General features: G+C 43.2%; 1 protein-coding gene across 2 annotated transcripts in view; it reads left to right on the top strand.

Moving 5' to 3' along the window:
- The window catches only part of KCNIP3 (potassium voltage-gated channel interacting protein 3), a 190160-nt gene that overhangs the window by 48223 nt on the left and 120210 nt on the right, over window positions 1-21727 (top strand). For both annotated transcript variants that reach the window (XM_056571375.1, XM_056571374.1), the window contains exon 2: window positions 16525-16690. In XM_056571375.1, coding sequence (XP_056427350.1) covers window positions 16525-16690 — 166 coding nt within the window. The remainder of the gene's footprint in view (window positions 1-16524; window positions 16691-21727) is intronic.

The following is a 21727-nucleotide window of genomic DNA, read 5'->3' as shown; positions in this document are numbered from 1 at the left end:
GCCACTCCATATTTCCGCGGTCAACGGAGCCAGGTTGGATTGCACCGTGCGTTACCGCACGGAGCCCCTCCTAATATGCATCGGACCTCATCACGAGAAAATTGTATTTTTGGTCCTTCCCAATTGCACTTCCGAAATTCTCCTTGGACTACCCTGGCTTCAACACCATTCCCCAACCCTGGACTGGTCCACTGGGGAGATCAAGAGTTGGGGTTCCTCTTGTTCCAAGGACTGCCTTAAACCGGCTCCCAGTACTCCCTGCCGTGACCCTGTGGTTCCTCCTGTATCCGGTCCCCCTAAGGTCATTAAGGACTCTGCCCTCCACAGGAAATGCCTCTCCCCCCCTCCCAGTCCCATCAGGCAAGCCTCTGTGTCCCTTCTTGGCTCCCGTCCTTGTGTCTCCCTGCCCCGTGCCAAGCTTCACCCTCTGCCCTCCCTCCCCATTCCTACTCCTGCTGTACTGCCTGCCATTGAGGAAACCATCCATTCCTTCCCGGTGTCCTCATCCCAGGGGAGGCAGTCACCAGACAAAAAAAAGGGGAGACCTAAGGGGGGGGGTACTGTTACGCCTAGCGCTCCGGGTCCCCGCTCCTCCCCGGAGCGCTCACGGCGTCTTTCTCCCTGCAGCTTCCCGGTCAGTCCCGCTGACCGGGAGCGCTGCTCTGTCATGGCCGTTGGGGATGCGATTCGCACAGCGGGACGCGCCCGCTCGCGAATCGCATCCCAAGTCACTTACCCGTTCCCGTCCCCTGCTGTCGTGTGCTGGCGCGCGCGGCTCCGCTCTCTAGGGCGCGCGCGCGCCAGCTCCCTGAGACTTAAAGGGCCAGTGCACCAATGATTGGTGCCTGGCCCAATTAGCTTAATTGGCTCCCACCTGTTCCCTGGCTATATCTAGTCTCCTCCCTTGCACTCCCTTGCCGGATCTTGTTGCCCTTGTGCCTAGTGAAAGCGTTTTGTGTGTCTAAAGCCTGTGTACCAGTACTTCTGCTATCCACCCTGACTACGAACCTTGCCGCCTGCCCCCGACCTTCTGCTACGTCCGACCTTGCTTCTGTCTACTCCCTTGTACCGCGCCTGTCATCAGCAGTCAGAGAGGTGAGCCGTTGCTAGTGGATACGACCTGGTCACTACCGCCGCAGCAAGACCATCCCGCTTTGCGGCGGGCTCTGGTGAAAACCAGTAGTGACTTAGAACCGGTCCACTAGCGCGGTCCTCGCTATCCCTCTCTGACACAGAGGATCCACTACCTGCCAGCCGGCATCGTGACAACAACCTCCACCTTATTTCTTCTGTACGCTACATGTACTCTATGAGATCCCAAATATCCAAGCTCATTATACTTCCAGGGCTTGCTTTATCTGGATTAGATTATCTGCTTATCGTTATTCTTTTTTTTCCTATTTTGGAGCTTTACTCTCATTGAATAGTTTTTATTTTATTGAGTAGTAATGGAAAAAAAAAAACAGAAATATGTTTAGTCATTTGTTTAGTGGTTTTGTTTTTATGGGATTAAATGAGTAGTCCAGTGCTGAAAAACGTATCCCCTATCCGAAGGATAGGGAAAAAGTTTCAGATTGCGGGGGGTCCGACAGATGGGTCCGACTGATGGGGCCCCCCGCAATCTCCTGTACGGGGCCCCGGCTCACTAGCCAGATAACGTGTGTTGACCACCGTACGAAGCAGCGGCCGACACGCCCCCTCAATGCAACTCTATGGCAGAGCCGGAGATTGCCGAAGGCAGCACTTCGGCGCTGCCATAGAGTTGTATTGAGGGCGCATGTAAGCCGCCACTTTGTGCGGTGGTCAACACGTCCCCTTCCCACGGGCTGCCGGGGCCTCGTAGAGGAGATCGTGGGGGTCCGACCGCTCTTAGGATAGGGGATATGTTTTCAGCACTGGACTACTCATTTAACTTAGTGTATTCTGTGGGTTGTAACAATTATAAGAATATCAAATTTATACAGTTGTTATTTCTTAGCCAATAAACCACTTTTTGTCACCACATTCTAAAAGACTTTTTTTTAAACCAAAACCTTAACCTTTTTAAAGGCTTGTAGTTCACATTAGTACCTTTTTGCATTTTGAAGGGTCCTTTTGTATTTTGATTCTGACCAATTGTTAATTTTTTTTATTTTTTTTATTCCCACTACGGGACCTTATAATGTTATTTTTTGGTCTAGATAGCCAGATATGGAGGGCGGCAGTATTACTAAAATATCTGTCTTAAAGGGGTACTCCTGTGGAAAACTTTTTTTTTAATCAACTGGTGCCAGAAAGTTAAACAGATTTGTAAATTGCTTCTATTTAAAAATCTGAATCCTTCCAGTACTTATCAGCTGCTGAATACTACAGAAGACATTATTTTCTTTTTGGAACACAGATCTCTCTGCTGAATCACGAGCACAGTGCTCTCTGCTGACATCTCTGTCCATTTTAAGAACTGTCCAGAGAAAATCCCCATAGCAAACATATGCTGCTCTGGATAGTTCCTAAAATGGACAGAGATGTCAGCAGAGAGCACTGCGGTCATGATGTCAGCAGAGAGCTCTGTGTTCCAATAAGAAAATAATTTCCTCTGTAGTATTCAGCAGCTAATAAGTATTGGAAGGATTAAGATTTTTTAATAGAAGTAATTTACAAATCTGTTAAACTTTCTGGCACCAGTTGATTTAAAAAAAAAAAAAAAGTTTTCCACCGGAGTACCCCTTTAATAACAGCAGATGGGATAAACACCTTTCAACCGCTCCCAGATAAGTATCAACTTCTTCAAACCAATGTCTATCAATATCTCCAAATGCAACATGCATTCAAGGCTAGTGTTGAGCGGCATAGGCCATATTCGAATTCGCGAATATTCGCGAATATATGGATGAATATTCGTCATATTCGCTAATATTCGCAGATTCGTAATATTCCCGTTTTATTTTCGCATATGCGAATAGTCGCGTATGCGAAAATTAACATATGCGAAAATTCGCATATGTGAAAATTAGAATGTGCAAATTTTCGCATATACGAAAATTCGCATGCCAGTCTCACACAGTAGTATTAGAGCCTTCTTACACCACATACGCTGGAAGCAGAGAGGGATGATCACTGTGATGTGTACTGTGAAAAAATAAAAAAACACGAATATTCGTAATTACGAATATATAGCGATATATTCGCGAATATTCGCGAATTCGCCAATATGCGATATTCGCGAATAAAATTCGAATTGCGAATATTCGCGAGCAACACTATTCAAGGCCCAAAATAAGATCTTTCCAATAGCCATACAGAGCAAGGCTGTATTGAAAAATATTGTCACCAAAGATGTTCTGCAGACTTATTATCAGCAATCTACCAATTGCTCCTTGTTAAAGGGGTATTCCAAGATCTTTTTTTATTTGACTATGCTACAAGTTAGTGTAGTTCATAATATAGTATCTGTACCTGTGTGTGACGGTTTTCTCCCAATCTATCTGTGAATATCGCCCATATATTTATTTTTAACAGCATACAAAATTACTCATGTCTCAGGATTTCCCTGATTGCAGTTCATCGAGACCTGACATCACTAGTCAGGTGATAAGAGGGAGCCTGTCCTGCTTCAATTTTGCAACAGCTGTAGGCCCCCTGATTAGAAAACACTGTGTTTCAAAGGGTGAGGTGGCTGATGTGTGGGAGGAAGGAAAGGGACCTCAAACTTTCAAGCATGGAACTGTGGGATGTGTAGTTTAGAGAACAAAATCCAACAGGAAATACCCAGTTCTGGCAGGTAAGTACTAAAAGCACCTTATGGTGGATAATCCCCTTTAAGTTTATATATTCGAGAGTGTGAATATTATCATCTACAGGTTATATAGTTCTTTAGAGAGATTTTCTTCGTTATGTGTATTACATAGATTATTGTTCACACCAAGCGTTTATTGCATTTTCATTATGCATTCTTTTTGCTGATGTGATGGACAAAAATATGGTCATCTTGTCAAGAGACCATGTTGTGCAAATGGCTTTGTCATGTGTATAGACATAGTTGTCACGTCAGACCAATTATAAGAATATTTTATGGGTATATATGCCTTTATCATTGCGATACAGTGTTAAGAGATATTTTATGCTGCGCTTTGTCACATACATATAGCCTGGTAATGTGGTTTATATAGCGCTAGCAGCATCTGAACGTTTGGGTCATAGCTGGACTAGGAACAGGATCATTTACTCTTGCAAGGTGTAATCATTTCTCACCTGTTCGGCCTTCACCTGCCCGGTTCCTGGTCTGCTACGTCATATCCCGTTTCATGGGGGCGGAGAGTTTGACTCGCGGTGGGCTCGGGCATTGCTCCAGTTGATATTTAAACCCCAGTGTGACATAGTGTCAGTGCCATGACTAAGAGCGACTGCTCGAAACGCGTCAGCGTTTCACTCCCTATTTTAGAGTGACATGTCACTTGCCACCTCGGTAGCACCTTTTTTTTTCCATTTTAATGTGCACTATTAAATGTTAAAGGGGTATTCCAGGAATTATTTTTTTTTGACTATGCTACAGGGGCTGTAAAGTTAGTGCAGTTCATAATATAGTGTCTGTACCTGCGTGTGACGGTTTTCTCACAATTCTTCTGTGATTTTCACTCCAATATTTATTTTTACCAGCATACAAAATGACTGTTGTCTCAGATTTTTCCCAGCTTGCAATGCGGCCGAGACCTGACTCACTAGTCAGCTGATGACAGGGAGCCTGTCTGCTTCCATGGGTGGAGCGATCGCTTGGTGAGAGAGAGATCAATCTGCAACAGCTGTAGGCACCCTGATTGAAAACCACACTGATTTGAATGGATGCAGCTCATTTGTGTTTCAATGGGTGGGGTGGCTGATGTGTGGGAGGGAGGAAGATGGGATTGTGGGATTTGTAGTCAAAAAAAGAAAAGTCAAACAGGAAATAAAAGTTCACAAAAAGCTATCCACAGTGTTATGGTAATCTCACAACATAGCCATTTAGCCCCAAGGCATGCGAAGATCCTTCCTAAGCATGTCCATTACTGCCTGCCAGGTATGTACTAAAATCACCTTATGGTGGATAACCCCTTTAAGTTTTATGGATTTGGTGGATATCTCAGTAGAAGTGAATGGAAGGGTCACAATTGGTAGATTGCTTCTGAACATAGCCTTACTGACTTAATAAATTCCCATGAGAATGGCTTCACTGTGGATGAAAAGTCTACATCAAAAGTGCACAGAAAGTAGACTAGCAGATACTTAAGCATCTTCACCTGCAGGTACTTAATTTACAATTTGGCCCAGAAATGACCTCATAAATGGAAACTATACCTCTCCTCATAATAATGTGACTACAAGTGCATGGAAATCATCTGTGCCGGCTCTGGGCCTCCGACAACCCCCTCGCTCTCATTTACCCTTCTTTGAATCCTCAAGTCGACCTCATTTGCCAGTGTTTATTCTCCTCCATGATTCTCACTCTCACTTTCTTCCCTTTCTCATTGTTCATCAAAGGTTTTTTTTTTTTATCTCACATGAAGAGGAAAGCTATTTTAAACACTTTGATGAGCAAGCGGCAAAGAATAAGATAATAATAAGTCTTATTTATCCTGCAAGAGATAAATTAGAACCTTTGATGAATAGGCGCAGTTGTCCCAATCTCTCGCGCACCCTCACTGCATTTCTTCTCATTGTCTGTTGTTGATCACAGCGGGACAAACGGTTAATATCTCCTGCATATCGGCAAAGTTTTTACAAGATCATACCCTTTTTATTAAAGGGGTGAATGACTTAAAGAACAAAGTTGCCATCTTTGGGTTGTGTCTGATGTAGCTCACCTCTATTTAGGCCAAACATCACGAAACATGAAACCTATCTGAGTAAGGGTTATAAATTAAAGGGGTTATCCAGTTTAGTAAAATATATCCCCTATCCAAAGTTTAAGGAATAAGTGTCAGATTGCATGAAGTCTGACCGATGGGACCCCCTGTGATCTCCTACAAAGCGCTCCGGCTCTCCTCATGCACAGAGCATGCAGCCTCCATTCATCTCTATTCAAGTTCCCCTGGCTCTCCCATAGAGAGGCATGGAGAGGGTGTGTTGACCACCACGTTGTGCCATGGTCAACTAGGCTCTGTGCCTGGGGAGAGCCTGGAGCCAGACAGGAGACTGGAAAGGGGGGTCCCATCAGTAGGAGACCCACCACGATCTGACACTTTTACTGACAATTTTACTTAACTGGACTACTCATTCAATAGTTAATAGGCTGAACTGGATGGACAAATAAACGTGAATGAATAGGAACCTGAGGCAACACACCTACAAAAATTCTGCCACAAAATGACACAACAAATCATAAAAGCATAAAACTTTTAATGAATAGTAAATCAAGACACAAACATGATGATCCTAAAAATCCACCACCCATAAAAAAGTAGAGCTGCACCGAAATGGAAATTTCAGAACTGAAACGAAACCGAAAAAAAAAAAATGTCAGGCCAAAACCGATACCGAAACCGAAAATGACTTCTCCCCGTCTTCTGGTAAAATGCAGCGCTCCGCTCATTAGATTAGATTAGATTCCCCCACATTAGATTGCCAGCTCCCCCACATTAGGTCGGGAGTTCCCCCACATTAACCCCTTAAGGACCGGGGGTTTTTCCGTTTTTGCATTTTCGTTTTTTGCTCCTTGCCTTTAAAAAATCATAGCTCTTTCAATTTTGCACCTAAAAATCCATATGATGGCTTATTTTTTGTGCCACCAATTCTACTTTGTAATGACGTCAGTCATTTTGCCCAAAAATCTACGGAGAAACGGGGAAAAAAATCATTGTGCGACAAAATTGAAAAAAAAACGCTGTTTTGTAACTTTTGGGGGCTTCCATTTCTACGCAGTACATTTTTCGGTAAAAATGACACCTGATATTTATTCTGTAGGTCCATACGATTAAAATAATACCCTACTTAGGCTGGGTCCACACTACGTTTTGTCCCATACGGGAGCGCATACGGCAGGGGGGAGCTAAAAGCTCGCGCTCCCGTATGTCACCGTATGCGCTCCCGTATGTCATTCATTTCAATGAGCCGACCGGAGTGAAACGTTCGGTCCGGTCGGCTCATTTTTGCGCCGTATGCGCTTTTACAACCGGACCTAAAACTGTGGTCAACCACGGTTTTAGGTCCGGTTGTAAAAGCGCATACGGCGCAAAAATGAGCCGACCAGACCGAACGTTTCACTCCGGTCGGCTCATTGAAATGAATGACATACGGGAGCGCATACGGTAACATACGGGAGCGCGAGCTTTTAGCTCCCCCCTGCCGTATGCGCTCCCGTATGGGAGAAAACGTAGTGTGGACCCAGCCTTATATAGGTTTGATTTTGTCGGACTTCTGGAAAAAATCATAACTACATGCAGGAAAATTAATACGTTTAAAATTGTCATCTTCTGACCCCTATAACTTTTTTATTTTTCCGTGTATGGGGCGGTATGAGGGCTCATTTTTTGCGCCGTGATCTGAAGTTTTTAACGGTACCATTTTTGCATTGATAGGACTTATTGATTTTTAAATGATATAAAAAGTGACCAAAAATGCACTATTTTGGACTTTGGAATTTTTTTCCGTGCACGCCATTGACCGACCGGTTTAATTAATGATATATTTTTATAATTCGGACATTTCCGCACGCGGTGATTTCATATATGTTTATTTTTATTTACACTGTGTTTTTTTTTTTTATTGGAAAAGGGGGGTGATTCAAACTTTTAATAGAGGAGGAGTTAAATGATCTTTATTCACTTTTTTTTTCCACTTTTTTTTTGCAGTGTTATAGCTCCCATAGGGACCTATAACACTGCACACACTGATCTCCTATGCTGATCACTGGTTTCTCATAAGAAACCAGTGATCAACGATTCTGCCGCATGACTGCTCATGCCTGGATCTCAGGCACTGAGCAGTCATTCGGCGATCGGACAGCGAGGAGGCAGGTAGGGGCCCTCCCGCTGTCCTGTCAGCTGTTCGGGATGCCGCGATTAGCCGCGGCTATCCCGAACAGCCCGACTGAGCTAGCCGGCCACTTTCACTTTCACTTTTAGCCGCGCGGCTCAGCTCTGAGCGCGCGGCAAAAGGGTTAATAGCGTGTGGCGCCGCAATCGGCGCTGCGCGCTATTAGAGATGGGTCCCGGCTTCACTATGACGCCGGGCCCGCCGTGATATGACGCGGGGTTACTGTGTAACCCCGCGTTATATCAGAAGAGCAGGACCAAGGACGTACCGGTACGTCCTTGGTCCTTAAGGGGTTAATAGGCAGCTCCCCCACAATAGTAGGCAGCTCCCCCACAATAGTAGGAAGCTCCCCCACATTAATAGGCAGCTCCCCCACAATAGTAGGCAGCTCCCCCACATTAATAGGCAGCTCCCCGACAATAGTACACAGCTCCCCCACAATAGTAGGCTGCTCTCCCACATTAATAGGCAGCTCCCCAACAATAGTAGGCAGCTCCCCCACAATAGTAGCAGTTCCCCCACAATAGTAGGCAGCTCCCCCACATTAGGTCAGCATTTCCCCCACAATAGTAGGCAGGTTACCCACAATAGTAGGCAGTTCCCCCACAATATTAGGCAGCTCCCCCCAACAATATTAGGCAGCTCCCCCCACATTTGTAGGCAGCTCCCCCCCACATTAGGTCAGCAGTTCCCCCACAATAGTAAGCAGCTTTCCCCCACCCCACAGACATACAGCTTCCAGCCATATACAGTGTATGGCTGGAGGCTGTATGTCTGTACTGCTGCCCCCACAGTGATCCGGTCACCGCTCCTCCGGCCCGGGGTCACATCTACTGCTATGGCCTATGGACCATAGCAGTAGGTGCCGGGACCGGAGGAGCGGTGACCGGAACACTGAAGAAGATGACGCGCCACCGTTCACTTACCAGGCCCCGGCCAGCGCGCGTTCTCCTGCGATGATCCTGCGGTCCTCCTGCGTCTCTATGGTTGTACGCACTTGTGGATAACTATCTACCTATCTATTTATATTATCTATCTATCTATAAACCTCCTAATATTCTTGGTCTATACAGAAGTGATAATGGGTCTATGACATTTTAAATTTTGAATATTGCCATGTCATATCCGCGAATATCGTCACTATCTATCTACCTATCTAATTTTAGTGATGATATTTGCGAATATGAGGAAATTCATATTCGCATATTCTCATATTCGCGATAATTCGCTCTCCAGTCTAATACAGTAAATAGTATAGGAGTCTTCTTTAGACCACAAGCTGGAAGCAGGGAGGGATGAGATCACTGTGATGTGTTCTGTGTGAAAAAAATAAATTACAAATATTCGCGCTCAACGGTACTTACTATACATACACTGCTCAAAAAAATTAAAGGGAACACAAACAACACAATGTAACTCCAAGTCAATGACACTTCTGTGAAATCACACTGTCCACTCATGAAGCAACACTGATTGACAATCAATTTCACATACTGTTGTGCAAATGGAACAGACAACCGGTTTTGGTAATTTTTTAATGCAAGTGGCTCAGGTAGTGCAGCTCATCCAGGATGGCACATCAATGCAGGGTGTGGAAAGATGGTTTGCTGTATCTGTCAGCGTAGTGTCCAGAGCATGGAGGTGCTACCAGGAGACAGGCCAGTACATCAGAAGAAGTGGAGGAGGCCGTAGGAGGGCAACAACCCAGCAGCAGGTCCGCTACCTCCAACTTTGTGCAAGGAGGAGCAGGAGGAGCACTGCCAGAGCCCTGCAAAATGACCTCCAGCAGGCCACAAATGTGCATGTGTCCACTCAAACGGTCAGAAACAGACTCCATGAGGGTGGCATGAGGGCCCGGCGTCCACAGGTGGGGGTTGACGTGACAGACGTGACAGAGTCTGGAGATGCCATGGAGAACGTTCTGCTGCCTGGAACATCCTCCAGCATGACCGGTTTGGCGGTGGATCAGTAATGGTGTTGGGTGGCATTTCTTTTTGGGGCCGCACAGCCCTCCATGTGCTTGCCAGAGGTAGCCTGACTGCCATTAGGTACCGAGATGAGATCCTCAGATCCCTTGTGAGACCATATGCTGGTGTTTGGTTGGCCCTGGGCTCCTCCTAATGCAAGACAATGCTAGACCTCATGTGGCTGGAGTGTGACAGCAGTTACTGCAAGAGGAAGGCATTGATGTTATGGACTGGCCCGCCCGTTCCCCAGACCTGAATCCGATTGAGCACATCTGGGACATCATGTCTCACTCCATTCACCAACGCCACATCATCAGGACATCCATCAACCGCCACCTCATCAGGAGCATGCCCAGGCGTTGTAGGGAGGTCATACGAGCATGTGGAGGCCACACACACTACTGAGCCTCATTTTGACTTGTTTTAAGGACATTACATCAAAGTTAGATCAGCCTGTAGTGCGGTTTTCCACTTTGATTTTGAGTGTGACTCCACATCCAGACCTCAATGGGTTGATAAATTTGATAATTTGATAATTTTTGTGTGATTTTGTTGTCAGCACTAGAGATGAGCGAACTTACAGTAAATTTGATTCGTCACGAACTTCTCGGCTCGGCAGTTGCAGACTTTAGCCTGCATAAATGAATTCAGCTTTCAGGTGCTCTGGTGGGCTGGAAAAGGTGGATACAGTCCTAGGAGACTCTTTCCTAAGACTGTATCCACTTTTTCCAGCCCACCGGAGCACCTGAAAGCTGAACTCATTTATGCAGGCTAAAGTCAGCAAATGCCGAGCCGAGAAGTTTGTGACGAATCGAATTTACTGTAAGTTCGCTCATCTCTAGTCAGCACATTCAACTATGTAAAGACGAAATTATTTCATACGATTAGTTCATTCATTCAAATCTAGGATGTGTTATCTTTATTTTTTTGAGCATTGTTTATAGTGAATGGATGAGTAAAACCAGGATTATTTATCTGTTGCAATTATCTATTTCCTGTAAATAATTAAAACCATTATACAAAGCAATACAAAGAAGTCTGTCCATTATTTATGGTCAGATCAGATCAACACCAAGTGATGTGATTCATGGAAATGGCAGCACATATGACCAGCGTTCAGCCGGCAGTGTCACCTATAGTTATGCTAATGCTAAGCCTGAAATTGCACCAGCTCCAATTGCTGGAGTTTGCTGACTACATAGACAATGGTGTGGCATGTCATTATTAAAAATACAAAGAATATAAACTGTTTACACTCTTCATGGAAGAATTTATACAGAGAACATGATGGGAACTGATAATAAATAGCATCTGCCTCTAGGTTTGCTGCTCGTTTATTTCTTCATTCAGTAAAGGTGTCATTTATACAGAAACTACCAAACAAGAAAGAAGGAGTCGCTTAAAGTAAATTAATTAATTTATTAAATCAGAAAACAAGGCAAGACATCATAAGATACAATAAAAAATAAGATTAAAAAGAGGAATAAATACATTAACAAATGGCATCACAGGGGTCTTACAGAAAGGTGTCCAAATGAAAACATGAGAAGCCCATACACAAAGATCTAGCAGGCTGCAATGAATTGTCCTTGTTTGACCCGAAGGGTTAAACTTCATTGAGAGTTTTGTTTATCTTGGTTCCTGCGACTACGCCTCTGTGCCTTGGGTGTGGATCAGTTTGAAGCCAATTAGAATCCTCCTGGTAATTGACAGGCATATATAATAAGGTCTTTCCCAGTCATTCCTGACCTGTGAAAGTTCTTGTAACCTAGCTAGCAACCGCTGTACTCATATTGTTTATTTTGGTTTTGTGACTCTTGGCTCGGCTTTTGACAATCCTTTGACACTCTGTTATTATACTTCGTCCCCTCATGGCTGGTCTCTGCTCATTGACTTTGCATTCAGTATGTGTGTGTTTAGGCTATTTTCTGTTTAGTTTGTGTGCCTCCAGCTGTTCCCGACCTTTTGTCAGTTTTTGTAGTTTATTATTTTGACCGGTGACTGCCAACACTTATCTAAGAAGGGACCGGCACCGTGGTTGTGGACCTGCTGCTTAGGTAGGCAGGGACAGAGGGAGTGGGCGATTTCAAGGCTGCACTCTATCCCTGCCCTACGTGACACAGGTGTGGGCACTGCAAAGAACTTGACCGGGATACACGCTTATTCAAATGGGTTTCTCTCTGGGGTGAAGCAAGACAAGCAGCATGGGGTGCACGTCCCTTTGTTAGACAAATTCAACATATGCGGTATAAAGAAATAGCGGCACTCACAATAAATGCTGTAAACCAGAACACATCTCTTATTCTGGATTGACAGCAGACCAGTATACCAGACCAGCAGGGGCAGCTGATGTGAAAAGCCATTTCATACTACATAAAACACTTTGTCTAGCACTTTCAATTGAAAAAGGAGAAAGTGTTATCTTTAACCTCTTAACCGTCAAGGATATCTTTATTTTGTGGTTTGTGTTTTTTTCCTTTTTGCCTTCTAACTGCTTTCACACTATAAAATTCATCCGTTTTAAAGATCCGTTTGATGTTCCCTTATGAAAACCCTGAAAATCGGCCAATAAACGTCTGTTAGAAAATCCCATACGTCCGTTAGAAAATCCCATTATAGTTTATGGGATTTTTAAATTATCCGTTTTTATCCGTTATAGTCCGTTATTAATAACGGACGTTATTTTGTGATGGGAGAATGAACGGAAGAAATAGTGCATGCACTATTTCTCCCGTTACTATCTTCCGCCACAAAATAGCGTCCGTTTTTAATAACGGACTATAACGGATAAAAACAGATAATTTAAAAATCCCATAGACTATAATGGGATTTTCTAACAGACGTTTATTGGCCGATTTTCAGGGTTTTCATAACGGAACATCAAACGGATCTTTAAAACAGATGAATTTTATAGTGTGAAAGCAGCCTAAGAGCCATGACTCTTATTTTCTCATCTACAGAGCCAGAGTTTTTTGTTGCAACAATCGTAACCTGATTTTATTCTCAGCAATAATAATAATGCCCCTTAGTGCTACCCTACTCAACAATAATGTATATTAAGGCCCACACTAATGTTGTCCCTTTTTTACCTTCTCATAGTAACAATGCCTCTTAGTTCTTAGTATTCTCACTCTCAGTAATGATGACCCTTAGTATTCCCCACTTATTAATAATGGCCCTTAGTGCCCTTCAGTAATAATGTCTACCTCAGTGTCCCACACATAGTATTAATGCCCCCACAATGAACCAGCCAGTATTGTATTTCTTCCCAAGTATCATAGCAAGGGCATTGCTGTCACCTGGCATCTAGGGTGCAAGCTCTGGTGCCCTGGATGTCTGGGACACTAAGGTAGACATCAGTACTGAGTGTGGGATACTAAAGTTCTGAATGATAATTGGCAATTTATATGTACCCGAAATGGTCTCAAAAAATACTGCAACTTATCCCGGGTGGAAACAAAAATGTATACAGCTTTGTCTACAGAAAAATGAAACAGTTTTGGCTCTGGAACGAGTTGATGAAGAAAATGAAAATAATCGTTCATTCTGAAGGCCCAGAATAGTCCTTTCACACTGCCGGTATGCTCCGGCAAATTCGGCCATCAAACTCCCTCTTTTTATTTTTTGCATTTTGCTGGCCGTAATTTTGCTGGACCATAACGGGTCCCGATGGACCCCATTGTATTCAATAGCAGCCGTTATTTTCACCGGCTTTTCCCAATCCTAAAATAACGGATTTCACACTGCCGTAGATAGCCGGCAGTGTGAACATAGCCTTAAAGGGATTGAACAAGTAATAGAATAGGGTCTTATAGTTACCAGTGATTTTGTCATTTTAAGGTGGTTCCTTCTTAAAGTAGACAGAATAATGGCATGCATCTGTAGCTAAGGGACCAAGACAAACATGTCTTAAGCTAAACTACCTGAAATATTTATACCAAGAGCCTGATGAAAAATTAACTCTTTCCTCTCAAGGGATAAGAGGCTTGTTCTTTATAAATGCTGTTTCTCTCTCCCTGACTAGTAGATGGGTAACGCACAGTGACAGCAGGGAGGAGTCTGGCCTTATTTCAGACTGAAACATTTACACCTCACTGAACAGAAAGAGACTCTTTACATCCCTTCTCTATATAAGCTACAATTATCCACCAAACAAAGGTAGTCTAAATGTTATTGTATGTCCTACAGCTGCGCTCTTTGGTCAAGCTCGTAAAATTTTCTTTATTAGTGTCTTAACTATATATGTTAAGACAATAAGTATGGCCTCATTCCCACGGGGGATATCACTGAGGTCTACCTAGTTATAAAGTGGCATCCACCTCTCAGGCCTATTTAGTCCAATTTGTAACTGAGGACTCCAGGGAAGCTGAATGACAACCATGTGGCAGCTATATTGGTTGTCGTCCAGGTTTTCTAAGACAAACATCATAGTGAAAACAGCAAAAACAGAAAACAACTTGACATAAACAATACAGATCTTCTGGGAAAGATTTTGGGAGTAAATGCTCTTTAGATCAGGAGTCACCTGTGGGTCACCATAAAATCATAGCATTACAGAAACAACTTGCATTGAATATATATATATATCCCAAAGGAAGTTGCATGTAAATTTACATCTGTGTCAGAGGTTTCATTAAAAGCCCATTGAAAATACCAGACAAAATAGCACACAATTTAAAACACCAGACACCATGATGAAAACTAAATAAACCCAGTACATGGGGTCAGTCAGGCACCACTGGAGTCTGACCTACAGCAAATCTGGCATTGTCATTTTTTCATTGTACCTGTCATTAAAAAAAATAGCACTATTAGATACAGCCCACCTACGCTATAGAACAACAAACATAACTCAGGCACAAAGAAGCGGGTAGACTTGGCCTAAATAGGTGTCTCTGGCGTGGGACTGAAAGGGTAGTGGTTTTGGATGCGTGTACTGAGTCATCACGGGCACCCTATGGGCCAGGACCAAAACTACACATGCAACAGAACAGCACCATGGTGACTGTGAGTGGAGTGGTAAGTAGTGGAGGCTGTGGGAGGGGACTGGACACTGGTGGGAGCCACCTTCAGATGTTACAGGGGAGTTGTAGTAAGGTAAAAGAGGCTCACATGTTGGGGCTCTATTTTGCACTAAAAACTGTAAAACAAGCCTTGCACCATGTTTATTAAAATGTGACATTTGTGCAACAAATTATTGATGCAAAATATTGGCATAAAGTAAGCCAACCAATATGTGGTATATAGTTCAACAACAGTGTCTAAAAATGTGCCACCTAAAGAGTAAGAGATAAATCTGGTGTGTATCCTGACTGCCTGGTCCTGTTGACAGGAATAATGCAGTACAAATTGTTTATTAGACTGTGAATAATAGTGTCATATTATTTGCGGTGTCCCGGTACAGGACATGGTCCAGTACCCTTCCTAAGTCCCTTCAGGAAGAGTCCCTGAAGTCCATAGGGCTTTCCTGCAGGGCTCACCCCTTGCTCACCTTCTATAAATGCATTGTAAATGTATTGTACATATTGTTCTTTGTATATAAAGTTGTACAACTGTATAGGATCTTCCTGGGTCATGTGATCTACTGTCATGTGACACTACCCAGAGTGCCATGGGCACAGGAACCACAGGCTTTGCAACCAATGGGCTTTAGTCCAGCCCCCCTAGTATATAAGGGGCTGTAGTCTCTAAACTCTCTCTCTTGATTCCTGGATTCATAAGAAAGCACAATACCTGTACTATCTAAATTCATCTCATCTAGGCCAAATCCTAAGGAACCTGCAGCCACTTCAAAACGTGAGTTATCAAGCTCAATCTACAATTCTAGTGACTACTACTCAACTCAAGTACACAATTAGTAGCACAGTGGCCTGCATAAATCTCAATACTACAGGCCCCAGCAAGCCTGTGAGGTAACCTGTATCCCGGTTGCCTCTAGAGAAACTGACAAACTTCTTATGGAACAGTCTTTACAGTTAAAGTAAAAGTTCCAGTTATCGCACAATTCCTGCTGTGGACATTCCTTTATTGCCTGCCGTTTCTGGGTTGGTTGTCGGCAGGGCCTTATACAGAAAACAACCACATACTGGCGTCATGACTAATCAGGGGTTAATAATACCTTACCCGACAGGGTTAATACCACCAGACCCTCTTTGTGTACCTGTGTTATTTATGCCATAAAAAAGTATATTTTTTACGGGAGCAGCGCTGGACATTGGCTATGTTCCATATATTCGTATAGTGGTGCAGTCCGCACCAGTCCATGCACTGCAGGACACGAAGGTGAGCTGAATATCTTCACACAGCTTGCACACCAGACCTGCTACACCATTGCAACACCCCGGCACCACATATTATTCTATCTTCCATCTAGCAATACCAAATAGTTGAAAAATACCACCATATTTTTGTCTACCAAAAAGAGTAATCCTGTTCCAGAGTGTGCACATTTTGTCCTCTAGTTACTTTGGCTATAGTGACACCTATGCAGTACTACCTATCGTGAAAGATTAAATATAACTATGATCATACATTCTCATGATAGGTAAATACTGTTTTTATTGTCTTTCAGGATGACGTTAAGGAGAACGATGGAAGTTTGTTTGGTGACCCTGACCAAACTTCTCCTGAGAAGAAAGATGGTATGAAGTGGCAGAAGCCTCGCTTGACCCGCAGGACTCTGATGAAATGTTGTCTGGTTAAATGGATACTGTCCAGTACATCACAACAAGGTCCAGGTACTCAGACTTACATGTTTATCCAAAATGCTTCCTTCATGGGTGTTGCTAGCTCATGTCTGACAACTAGAAGGACTACACTTATGTTGAGTTGTTTCATAGTCTAAACCAACACTACTGCATGTTGAGTTGTATCCACTGAACAGACTCCCAGGTATGCATAGGGGCGTATATGGTATGGTGTACAGTGGGGCAAAAAAGTATTTAGTCAGCCACCAATTGCGCAAGTTCTTCCACTTAAAAAAGATAAGAGAGGCCTGTCATTTTCCTCATAGGTATACCTCAACTATGAGAGACATAATGAAAAAAAAATCCATAAAATCACATTGTCTGATTTTTAAAGAATTTAGTTGCAAATTATGGTGAAAAATAAGTATTTGGTCACCTACAAACAAGCAAGATTTCTGGATCTCACAGACCTGTGACTTCTTCTTTAAGAGTCTCCTCTGTCCTCCACTCAATACCTGTATTAATGGCACCTGTTTGAACTTGTTATCAGTATAAAAGACACCTGTCCACAACCTCAAACAGTCACACTCCAAACTCCACTATGGCCAAGACCAAAGAGCTGTCAAAGGACACCAGAAACAAAATTGTAGACGTGCACCAAGCTGGGAAGACTGAATCTGAAATAGGCAAGCAGCTTGGTGTGAAGAAATCAACTGTGGGAGCAATTATTAGAAAATGGAATACATACAAGACCACTGATAATCTCCCTCGATCTGGGGCTCCATGCAAGATCTCACACCGTGGTGTCAAAATGATCACAAGAACAGTGAGAAAATCCCAGAATCACACGGGGGGAGCTAGTGAATAACCGCCAGAGAGCTGGGACCAAAGTAACAAAAGCTACCACATACCAAAACCTGCATTTGGTATGTATCTCTGACTGGGGTACTGCTCCACTGGAGTGCTGTGGCAAAATCTTTATACTGCTGCCTACAGGCGGATCTGTGCCAGGATGTGTTGAAGTTGTCTATATACATGCCCATAGATCCTATAATTGCCCAGCTTACCGGTGGATCAAGTATCCAGAGAATTTTCTTACTGTTTTTTTTTTTTTTCTTTTTTGTCACTTGCTGATATTTGCACAATCTCTTGGCTTTTTGCCAATATAGTATTGTCTTATTGAAGTGTATATATTGCTTATATTTATTGCCTGCTGAACTTTGGTAGCATTATAGATAGCATGTCACTTTAATATATCAAATATATATCTTCTTTGTACACATACCATGTCCAAGTCAGAATTTCTCTGATTGTTGCTGTTCCTTTTAAATGTTTTTACTTTTATGTATTTTCAATAAAGTATGAGCATTGTTTGATTATATTCAGTTTCCTGGTGTGTTTAAATGGGTATTTCTGTATATGCACCAGTGATGCACCAGCTGGTGATTTTCTCTCAATATAGCCCATATGTTTTGGATTAAAAAGCTACCATCAGTAACACACTACACCACCAGAGATTCAAATCATGCAGTGCCGGACGTGTCCCCCTGCTTAAGCCAGTACATGTTCGGGCCCATCTGAAGTTTGCTAGAGAGCATTTGGATTATCCAGAAGAGTATTGGGAGAATGTCATATGGTCAGATGAAACCAAAGGAGAACTTTTTGGTAAAAACTCAACTCTTCGTGTTTGGAGGAGAAGAAATGCTGAGTTGAATCCAAAGAACACCATACCTATTGTGAAGAATGGGGGTGGAAACATCATGCTTTGGCCAGTTTTTCTGCTAAGGGACCAAAACGACCAATCTGTGTAAAGGAAAGAAAGAATGGGGCCATTTTTCATGAGATTTTGTGTGAAAACCTCCTTCCATCAGCAAGGGCATTGAAGACGAAATGTGGCTGGGTCTTTCAGCATGACAATGATCCCAAACACACCGCCAGGGCAACAAAGGAGTGGCTTCGTAAGAAGCATTTCAAGGTCCTGGAGTGGCCTAGCCAGTCTCCAGCTCTCAACCCCATAGAAAACCTTTGGAGGGAGTTGAAAGTTTGTGTTGCCCAGCGACAGCCCCAAAACATCACTGCTCTAGAGGAGATCTGCATGGAGGAATGGGCCAAAATACCAGCAACAGTGTGTGAAAACCTTATGAAGACTTACAGAAAACGTTTGATCTCTGTGATTGCCAACAAAGGGTATATAAAAGTATTGAGATGAACTTTTGTTATTGCCCAAATGCTTATTTTCCACCATAATTTTCCAAATAAATTCTTTAAAAATCAGACAATGTGATTTTATGGATTTTGTTTCTCATAATGGCTCTCATAGTTGAGGTATACCTATGATGAAAATTACAGGCCTCTCTCATCTTTTTTAGTGGGAAAACTTGCACAATTGGTGGCTAACTAAATACTTTTTTGCCCCACTGTATATGGCCCCTTCCAGAAGCAGTGCATGTTAGTGGTTGCTACTCCTTTACGCACACAAGTGCTGTGGCAACAAAGTGATACCTCTTGGCCAAAAGTGGCCATCTTGATAAAGAAGAACCAAGGCATCTTTAAGAGAATACCCTTCTTACTCCTTATGTAAAGGTTCCTGTATTCCATCACAGAACACTTATGAGTGATGACTTCCCTTTGTCTTCCATCATCTTTATTACTCAAGAAAAAAGTTTGGCAACTCTCTGGCGCCCAGCAGAAGCAGTAAATACAATATCCCAAGTAGAAGCTCTAGAAGCCCCATTGTTGCTCACTTATTGCACACAGGACTCATTTCTTTCTTCCTCCTGACATCATTGTGTCATGTCATCAGAGTCATATCATAAAGCAGGGTTTCCCTTGAGAATTAAGATGTGAGCTCCAGACAGAAAATGCAGATACTTCAATAGACTAATAGAGATAGTGAACAAAGTGGCTATACCTTTCAGCTTTACTGAGTAAGGTAGAGCAGACTCCATAGTATATTGTGCTGACCAACCAAGACATTTAAAACCATTTACATTTTGTACTTTAGGATCATGGTCTGTAGATTTATCTGTTCTGTGATATTCTAATGATGTATTGCATTTTTTCTGGCTTATTATTGCTTTAGTCTTCATACACACTCCTCCTGGATTGCCCTTTGTACTGGCCCATAATAGCATATCCACAGATGAATGGGGCATTACTCTATGTCTCTGATTTCATATGGATACCTAAGGCTAAGTTTCTACACGGTTTTTTTTGCCGCCAAAAAATGCAAGAAAAGACTCCAGAAAAAATGCCAATGCTATTTCCTGCAAAGGATAGGGGATAAGATGTCCGATCCACTCCGTGCCAGATGACTGGCGACCACAGCCGCCACACCCTTTCCATCCATGTCTATGGGAGGAGGCGTGATGACTATGTACTAGCCGTCATGCCCCTCCCATAGACATAAATGGAGGTCATTTTTTTTGTGATGTCATGAACATGGAAGCCCAAGGCTTCTGTGTTCAGAATGCCACCTAGGCGACCCAGAGATCGCAGGGGATCCAAGTGGCAAGAACCCCCTTTGGAGAGGGGATAAGATGTTTAGAGCCTGAGTACCCCTTTAAATTACCAACTCCAAAATTATCAGATCACAGACCAATCCACCAATTTATCGGACCCTAATCCCAGACCACCAATTAATGGGACCCAGGACCAAACCCCAAAATTTACTAGACCCCAGACAAGAGATTTAAGATCCCTATACTGTGGGGCAAAAAGTATTTAGTCAGCCACCAATTGTGCAAGTTCTCCACTTAAAAGCATGAGAGAGGCCTGTAATTTTCATCAAAGGTATACCTCAACTATGAGAGACAAATTGAGAAAGATAAATCCATAAAATGTCTGATTTTTAAAGAATTTATTTGCAAATTATGGTGGAAAATAAGTATTTGGTCACCTACAAACAAGCAAGATTTCTGGCTCTCACAGACCTGTTTGAACTTGTTATCAGTATAAAACACACCTGTCCACAACCTCAAACCGTCACACTCCAAACTTCACTATGGAAGACCAAAGAGCTGTCGAAGGACACCAGAAACAAAATTGTAGACCTGCACCAGGTTGGGAAGACTGAATCTGCAATAGGTGAGCAGCTTGATTATTAGAAAATGGAAGACAGACAAGACCACTAATAATCTCCCTCAATCTGGGGCTCCACGCAAGATCTCACCCCATGGTGTCAAAATGATCACAAGTATGGTGAGCAGAAATCCTGGAACCACACGGGGGGACCTAGGAATGACCTGCAGAGAGCTGGGACCAAAGTAACAAAGGCTACCATCAGTAACACACTTCGCCGCCAGGGACTCAAATCATGCAGTGCCAGACGTGTCCCCCTGCTTAAGCCAGTACATGTCCGGGCCCGTCTGAAGTTTTTTAGAGAGCATTTGGATGATCCAGAAGAGTATTGGAGAATGTCATATGCTCAGATGAAGCCAAAGTAGAACTCATTGTGTTTGGAGGAGAAAGAATGCTTTCAAACAATAGATGAGGTCCAGCACAATAGAGGCAGGTAAAATCTGATTCTTTATTCAATATGCAGAACAACAAGTAGTACAGGAGACAATCTCCTATGTGTTTCGGGCTGTTGAGCCCTTAGTCATGGCATCATGCCATGACTAAGGGCTCAACAGCCCAAAACGCGTAGGCGATTGTCTCATGTACTACTTGTTATTCTGCATATTGAATAAAGCACCGAATTTTACCTGCCTCTATTGTGCCGGACCTCATCTATTGTTTGTATGCTGCACGTGGAGAGGAACGCCACCTCCCTGGTCGGAGCACTAGAGCAGTGGTAAGGATCGAGCGGAGGACTTGGTATATTGCAGAAAGAATGCTTAGTTGCATCCAAAGAACACCATACCTAATGTGAAGCATGGGGTGGAAACATCATGCTTTGGGGCTGTTTTTCTGCTAAGGGACCAGGATGACTGATCTGTGTAAAGGAATGAATGAATGGGGCCATGTATCATGATATTTTTAGTGAAAACCTCCTTCCATCAGCAAAAGCATTGAAAATGAAACGTGGCTGGGTCTTTCAGCATGACAATGATCCCAAACACACACCCCAAAGGAGTGACTTCATAA

The sequence above is a fragment of the Hyla sarda genome, chromosome 4 (genome assembly GCF_029499605.1).
Source record: "Hyla sarda isolate aHylSar1 chromosome 4, aHylSar1.hap1, whole genome shotgun sequence".
NCBI classification, from domain to species: Eukaryota; Metazoa; Chordata; class Amphibia; order Anura; family Hylidae; genus Hyla; species Hyla sarda.
Note: the sequence above shows the minus strand (reverse complement) of the source record. Positions and strands in the feature narration are given on the sequence as shown.